This window comes from Dipodomys merriami, unplaced genomic scaffold, assembly GCF_024711535.1.
Source record: "Dipodomys merriami isolate MVZ:Mamm:240054 unplaced genomic scaffold, mDipMer1.0.p SCAF_22, whole genome shotgun sequence".
NCBI classification, from domain to species: Eukaryota; Metazoa; Chordata; class Mammalia; order Rodentia; family Heteromyidae; genus Dipodomys; species Dipodomys merriami.
In genome coordinates, this window is record NW_027203604.1 from 8220577 (window position 1) to 8228806 (window position 8230).

Below are 8230 nucleotides of genomic sequence, written 5' to 3' on the forward strand. Positions count from 1 at the left end.
GATATGTGGATGAAATAGCACAAAGAAGGAAGTGGGAAAGTTGTGAGCAAGTTCAGAGTATATGGTGAGAAAGGGATCTAGAAAAGAGCAGAGAGCAGATCAAGCTGCAGAATCGAAGGATAAATACAGAGCTGGGAAGGATGCATAACACTGTCTTTAGAACCTCTAAATGTACAAATGTTTCTCCATCTCCCTACTGGTTGCATTCATATGTGATACTCTAGGAGACCCTCTGCTCTAAAGCAGATCTCTAAAGACCACTCACTCAACTGTTAACTTAAATCAGCCATGTTGTCTTTTGTTGAAAGAACAACTATTTTCCTTCATTCTTAACTCCTCAAAGTATAAAGGCTTATATACAGATGGTCAGGTTGCCTTCATACTTCTCTACCAGGTAGAAAAATTACACAAAACAAAACAAAAGAAAAAACTAAACACCGATCTAATCAGCTACAAAAGGTAGACTCTAGTTATTCCCATATCCCTCATATACAGGGGTCTATTTTTCTACAGAGGTCCTTATTTAAGTGTTCTTTTAGAAAACCACATTTAACCCAAAGCACTCACCAGCACTTACGCAGGCAGGAAATACAAACAATCAAAGACAGACAAATAATAATTCTGGGGAAAAAATTAAATTCCCTGGATTGCTTAATATTTGGACTTCCAGCTTTAGTCTGAATTAATTATAGCTCATTTCTCAGGAAGAAAGAAGTCTGATGATAATGATCTTTTTTTTTTTTTTTTTTTTTGGTCAGTTGTGGGGCTTGAACTTCAGGGCCTGGGCTTTTTTGAGCTTTTGTTGTTGTTGTTGTTGTTCAAGCTAGTACTCTAGCACTTGAGTCACAGTTTCACTTCCATCTCTTTTTGGTGGTTAATTGGAGATAGGAGTTTGATGGACTTTCCTATCTGGGCTGGCTTTAAACTATGATCCTCAGATCTCAGCCTTCTAAGTAACTAGGATTACAGGTAGGCCTGAGCCACCAATGCCTGGAAAGTATGATGATCTTAATTGTAATTTAAGAGAAGAGAGGTAGAAACCAGATACCAGTCGCTCACATTTGCAATCTTAGTTCCTCATGAGTAGATCAAATTCAACCCAGGCAGGAAACTTTGTGAGACGTTTATCTCCGGTTAATCACCAAAAAGCTGCAAGTGGAGTTGTGGTTCAAGTTATAGAACACTAGCCTTGAGCACAAAAGCTCAGGGGCAGGGCCCAGGCTCTTAGTTCAAGGCTCAGTACTAACCAAAAAACATGAGGGGAAGGGAGAGAATGTTGAAGGATTATCTTATCCAATTCATTATTTCATCCCCAGTTGGGTCTAAAATCGGTGCATATCTAATGTCCTCTAAATCTGGGATGTCCTATGAATCAGGAATATTTGGTGGCTCATATCCAATCTATCTACACCAATATAGTAGTTATAGATTTTCTTTCTTTCTTTGCTGTCTTACTCTTCTAAAGCTCTCACTTCTCTGGGGTTACCATCTAAATATCTGAGCATCACAAATTCTTATCATTAGGCTCTGTCTTACCTAATTAAGATAAACATAATGACAATATAGTGATTTTCCTATAAAGTCAAATTTAATCAGTACTAAAAAATATACTTTATCCTATATTCTGTCTTGGAAGGCTCATCAGAATAATGGCTCACCCCAAGGAGACATTTTATAGATGGATTATATTAAAGACTTTGAGATGAGATTATCCTGATGATTGAGAATGGTGTATCTAATGAAATCACAAGGGTACTTAAATGGTACAAAAGAAAGGTAAGAGAGTTAGAAAAAAGAGATGATGAAGAAGCAGAGAACTGAATAATGTGAGGTCAGCAGACAAGGAATTCAGATGACCTCTAGAACTAGAAAAGGCAATACAATGGAATATCCCTATTCAGTACATACTGTGTGGGAAATGACCTATGTAACTTGTGAGCAGGGATGGGAGGGGGAATTTGGAGGAAAGCAAAGGAGGGGTAGTGACACTGTTCAAAAAATGAAATTGCTCATTACTTGACTTATGAAATGATAATCCCTCTACACAGCACCTTAATAATAACAAAAATATATTTAAAAAGTAGAATATGCCCTAGAGCATATGTAATACTATCAACACCTTGATTTGAGTCCAATGAAATAGATTTCAGATTTCTGAAATACTTATGTAGGTAAGCATAAAAAAATTTGTGTTGTCTTCCAATACATATAAAATTCAATATAGAAGCAACCAGAAATTATATGTTTGGTGGTAAAATTCCCTGTCTCTTATGAAATGCATGTTTTTCTATATGATAGTTGATTTTAATTGACAAAAAGGTGTTCTTGCATTGCAACAGAAGTTTGTAACCTCTCTAAATTATTTGAAAATTTGATGGTGTATAAAGTTGAAAAGTATGCAATTCACTTAAAAAATATCTAGCATAGCCAGTCAAAGCTGTGAAGGATTTTGTAGGAGACAAAATTTCTCGGAAACACTCTGTAACCAGATGACTGGAAGCAAAACCAGCAAAGTAACACTCAACCTACTCACTTATAGCATTATAAATGAGTCAGAGTGATGAGTGGTTGCAGTGAATATTTTCCAGGTCCACTTTCCATGCTGCAACACTCTACTCTGAGCCTGGGCCATTGGTCTCTATGCATGACATTAGTGGGTTCCTTGTTCTCTGACTTCTTACTGGGTACATCAAACTACAAGGCACCTCTGGAGGCTGAAGAGTGAGAGGAGACTGAGATCGGTATAATTTACCCCTCTCCCACGCTTCAGAGCTGTTGCAGGTAGCAGCTTTCCCTCTTCTGAAGGTCACAGCTCCCAAGTGGTGCTGTCCCCACAGCTACTTTCTCATGGTTCCAGTAGACTCTCCAACAGTGGTAATTGCTTCCTGAATATTGAAGCTTCATGTCCTGCACTAGTCTTGTGATCCCTCTAAATTATTACCAAACCTTCATCATCAGTATCTTGAATATACCTTCCTCAAATGATTGATAGAACTAGAACGTGGGGACAGTGCTTGCCTTGAGGGTCAATGATGACTGAAATAAGTTCTTTCACATTAGAATTCCAGAACATGCAACTGATATTTATGCCAGGCTGTGGCTTTAGATGCAGAACATTGGTAGAGGCTTTCTAGGGTCCTGCTGCAGCTAGTGTTGGCAGAAACACTAATATTTGGCCAGGATACTTCTGCCAGAGGATAACTAGTAGCTTTGCAGGTAAGGTTCACTTCATCTGTTCCTGGAGCCTTTGGGATGCCAATGTCTGTTTTCTTGGAAGCTGAACAATGAAAAATGAGAAAAAGAGATACTATTTTCCATATTCCTGAATACTGTGAAATGAATAAAATGATCACTAGCAATAAGTGGTAATGATGTGGCCCGAGCCCCTCGATGCCATGGGCACTGTGTCCCCGAAGCTGTCGCTGCTGCCATCCCGCCCCAGGAAGAGAAGTTAAACTGCAAGAGCAACTCAATGGGCAATCTCCCCAACAGATGGTGACAAGAAATCATCCAGATGGGGTGCAGGTGCTGTAAAATGATACAAAGCTATCTCTTTGATCCAGTCCAAGTGCCCTCCCCTGGCTATGTCAATGATAAGCGGCTGCAAGTTGGAAGAAGACGACACTATGAAGTTGAAAGGCAACCTAAGCAGTGAGGTCCTGGTGCACAAAAATGCCCTTCCTGATAGGGGTTTAGGAAGGACCGAGAGCAGAGGTAGGACAACTGGTCTACCTCAGCAAGGACCACTTCCACAGGAGGAGACTGGAGGAGAACACTGTGTCACAATCAATGGCATCAGCCCCACTCTGCAATCCAGGAATCCAAAACCCCAGCAGGGGGACAGTGGCTCCTGGGCCAGTACTGCAGACAGCAGCTACCCAACCCAACCCTTCCTTGAAGAAGAGGACAACAGGAAACAGGACTGTGTGCTACCTGCCTCAGAAGAGACCCAAGGTATCCAAAATGGAGAAAACAGAGTCACCTCAGAGGTAGAAAGTAGTGCCTTGGACATACCAGATCATATCCTGCAAATACCAGCCCCGGATTACCCTCAGCTTTGGGATCCTGCTACAGATGATGGGGATCATGAAGAGAAGGACTATCTTTTCCAGAACCACCTGGAAGATGAGCCCCTGGGAGAAATTCACCCCAGGGCCGACGATCATGGTTTGAATCTGTCCTTCCCCAGGAAAAGGAGCTGGGATTCACTAAACGAGGCCATGACCACAGAAGTTCTGAATGTCTACTTCGAAGAGAATGATCCTCTTCATGCCATGCCTGGGGATGATTCCAGAATGAAAGAAGAGGGCTCTCACAGTGCAGAAGGACACACGGACGTGGAGGTGGAATAGGAGGACATGGCTGTGGCTGAAGCACTGGCAGCCTTAGAAGCTGCTATGGCAGGAGAAGATACAGATGAGGAAGACTAGCGGAGGGGATTGGGTGCAGGCTATAAGCTAGTGCCAGGCTGAGCAAGTACAGGTGCACTGCCCTCTTGTAATGAGCAGGTGATCATTCTGCTAGCGTGCCCAATGCCCCCTGGCCTGTTGTTTATATCGCATCTGCCCTGACTGTCAGTCCTGTGCCATGCTGCTTGCTAAAGATGCAGAGCATCACTCTGCGATGATGGGCTGTTACTCAGGACACTAGAATAAAACTTAGAGCGGACCACGGTGCCTAGGTCCGTGGCAATTGTAGAATTTTAGCAGCCTGCTTCCCAGCTCTCAAGGGGATCCAGAATATTTGATCCAGATGTCCAGAAGGCTATTCTGCAATCCCAACATCTAATCCCAAAGCACATATCACAGAGCATTCTGTTTGACTATAAAATTCTTCTGGTTGAGGTGTGTGTGTGTGTGTGTGTGTGTGTGCACGCGCACGTGTGCATGCACGTGCGTGCACTCACACATGTGTAAGTGTGCCAGTACTGGGGCTTGAACTCAGGGCATAGAGCTCTTGCTTAGATTTTTTTTCTGCTCAAGGCTGGCACTCTATCACTTGGACCATGCTTCCACTTCCGGCTTTTTGCTGATTATTTGGAGCTAAACATCTCACAAACTTTTCTTCCCTGTCTGGCTTCAAATCTGATCTCGGCCCCTAGGATTAAGCATGAGCCTCTAGCTCCTGGCTTGACTATAAAGTCTATACCTTGCTTTTGAGAGCCAAACTTTTTACCCTACCTAGAAAAAAAAAAAAAGAACTACACCCTATTTTAAAATGCCTATTATGTCCCCTCGGCATGGCTTCATACTGTCAGGGACAATCACCCAGGAACTAATAACTAACTACTTGTTGGACAGGGAGCCAAGCTCAGTGGCTTCAGAGTGGAATGAGAAAGTGACCAGTAAACAAATGGTTAGTCATTAGCTGAGGTATGAAAACACCTTGACCTTAACTTTTTTACATTATTACTTTTTAATCTCCTTTGGGATTTGGGGAGGCTGGCCAAAAGTCAATGTTAAAAACTTCTCGTGTCATATTTTGATCTTAAGTTCGTGAGTTTCGGGAACAGCAAAGCCATATATGGAGTGTTTTATGCCATTAAATGTCTGATTCTGATTAAAAGGGAAAAAAAGAAGTAATGATGTTTTGCACTGATAAAACATTATTTCCCAGAGATCATATTATTTTGCATGCACTGTATGATTCAATTCTTACAATGCAACCAAAGTGCCATTGTTGATGTTCCTAGTTTTTGTTGGTGCTAACTGCAGATAGAGGTACAGTGACATGCCCAGGGTTACAGGGATAATAACTGATGAGGCCAACATTGGAACACTGTAAGGCTATGAATTTAGAACTTAACAGTATTGTAAACCAAGTACTAAAAAGTTATCCCTGGGGCTGGGATGCAGCTCAATGGCAAAGAGCTTGCCTAGCAAGCACAATATCCTGGGTTTGATCCCCAGTATCAAGAGAGAGGGGCTGTAAAGTAGCAAGGGGATAGATACATAAAATCACTAGATAATATCATCTTATTCAGTGCTTTTTCAAATATCTTCAGTAAAATTTTCTTTTTCTTTTCTTTTTTCTTTTTGGTCAGTCATGGGGCTTGAACTCTGGGTCTGGGCACTGTCCCTCAGCTCTTCAGCTCAAGGCTGGTGCTCTACCACTTGAGCCACAGCACCACTTTTGGCTTTTTCTGCTTATGTGGTGCTGAGGAATCGAACCTAGGGCTTCATGCATGCAAGGCAAGCACTTTACCACTGAGCCACCTTCCCAGCCCCTTCAGTAGAAGTTTTACTTGCTGATTTTTTTTCTCTACTCTGGTCTCTTTCAGATTAGGAAGAGAAACAATTAGAATCTAGATAATGTTTCTAAACAGTCACTAGTTGGGTGTATTTATTATGTTCTTCTGAATATACACACATATACATACATACAAGTTTATTCATGCATACATGTCTGGTGCAGTACAAGTTGGATAAATTAGTTACATATGGTTCTCTATAGTCTACAAAACTAAGATTAAAAACAGATGATGGTGATATTGAAAGGGCCAGAAATTGTCTAATAATCACAGATAATAACAAATTAACACCATAGGTAGATATGTATAAAGGAATAAATACTTGCTTTTATTTCATAGAATTGGGGGGGGGGGGGTTGGTCATGGGGCTTGAACTCTGGGCCTGAGAAGTCTGGGGAAGGAGCCATATGAACAGGAATATATTCTCCTAAGGGATCAGGTAGTACCTAGAACCCCTAAACAATGAAGAGAATCATGTCTGACACACTTACTGAAGGATTTGACCTAAGACAAACCAGTTGCCTTTTTTTATTCACACCAGTTTTCTTAGAACCAAATTTTGACTTATCTTTGGCAATCAGTGTCCGAAGCATGCATTTACCTCCTACTTTACATTATTTATCTATACTTATTTTGCCTTGTTGCTAGATGCATTTAAGACAATGTAATCCTGTCATAATGCATATTATTTTTCAAGCTCTTGGGTCTTTGGGTGGTGGGGATAAAGTTGTTGTTTTTTTTTTTTAAAAAAACGGAATTGAAAGTAGTATATTGTGAGTGAACTTTTGCCAGCTCCTACAGACTGACTGAGGAGAAGAAGCTGTTCTTGAGGGCTGAGATGACAGATGACTCAGAAGTAGGAAATCCAGGAATCAGGAGTTTGGCTGAGGCTTCCCCTTTGGATATATAAATAAAGAAGGAGATGGGAGAGAGCTCTGTTTAGCTAAGGAACAAGCAACATTTAGAGAATTTTTACACAATATTTACAATGCCCTTACAACCCCTTTCTCATTTGGGAAATGACTGAAGAGGTATTATATCAATAACACACAGTAGGGAAGCTGGGTTGAAGGTGATATTCTCAGAAAAGATGAGTAAATATTAGAATTTCAGAGTTGGAAGTTATCTTAAAACTCGAGATGTCTAACTTCCTGTTCAATCAGAAGTCTCTTCAAGTCTGCAAGACAAATATCTTGAAGAGATATTTTTTACACTGACTTTTATAATTAGACAGTGTTTCTCTCTCTCTCTCTCTCTCTCTCTCTCTCTCTCTCTCTCTCTCTCTCTCTCTCTCTCTCTCTCTCTCTCTCTCTCTCTCTCTCTCTCTCTCTCTCTCTCTCTGTATTCTGGGAACTTTCCCTGAGCTTTTATGCTCAAGACTAGGACTCTACCACTTGAATCATATCTTTACTCCCTGCTTTTTTGGTAGTCAAGGAGAGAAAAGTATCACAGACTTTACCTGCCTGTGTTGGCTTCAAACTGTGATCCTCAGATCTCAGCCTCCGGAGTAGCTTGGATTAAAGGTATAAGCCACCAGCACCAGCAATGTTTCTCTTTTGTTAAATCATACTCTTTTTTAACATATATTAATTGTAAAAGACAATGGGTTTTATATCTGCCATATGTATGAATGGGTTTTATATAAGTAGATGATGTACTTGAATTATATTCACCCTCCCCCAATTATGGTTATTTACTCCCCTCTTCCTCCTGATCTCCTACTTTCCCTTGTAGTTCCTCTTCTATTTTTATGGTCTTTTTTGTTTGTTGTTTTAGATTCCACATAAGAGAAAATATGCATGGCTTTCCTTTCTGAATTTGTCTTATTTAATTTAATGTGATGAGTTCCAGTTCCACATATTTTCCTGCAAATGACATAATTTCATTCTTTCTTCCATTACCCATGTATAACCACATTTTCTTTATCCATTCTGCTCTTGGGCTCATCAGCTGATTCTATGACTTGACTACTGGTTGTGA

General features: G+C 40.7%; 1 protein-coding gene across 1 annotated transcript; it reads left to right on the forward strand.

Annotated features, from left to right (window-relative positions):
• Positions 1 to 3510: 3510 nt before the first annotated feature.
• Positions 3511 to 4352, forward strand: LOC138834670 (uncharacterized protein C4orf19-like). The gene has a single exon (XM_070033259.1). It carries the CDS (start codon positions 3585 to 3587, stop codon positions 4350 to 4352), a length of 768 nt encoding a protein of 255 aa, XP_069889360.1. The 5' UTR covers positions 3511 to 3584.
• Positions 4353 to 8230: the final 3878 nt, after the last annotated feature.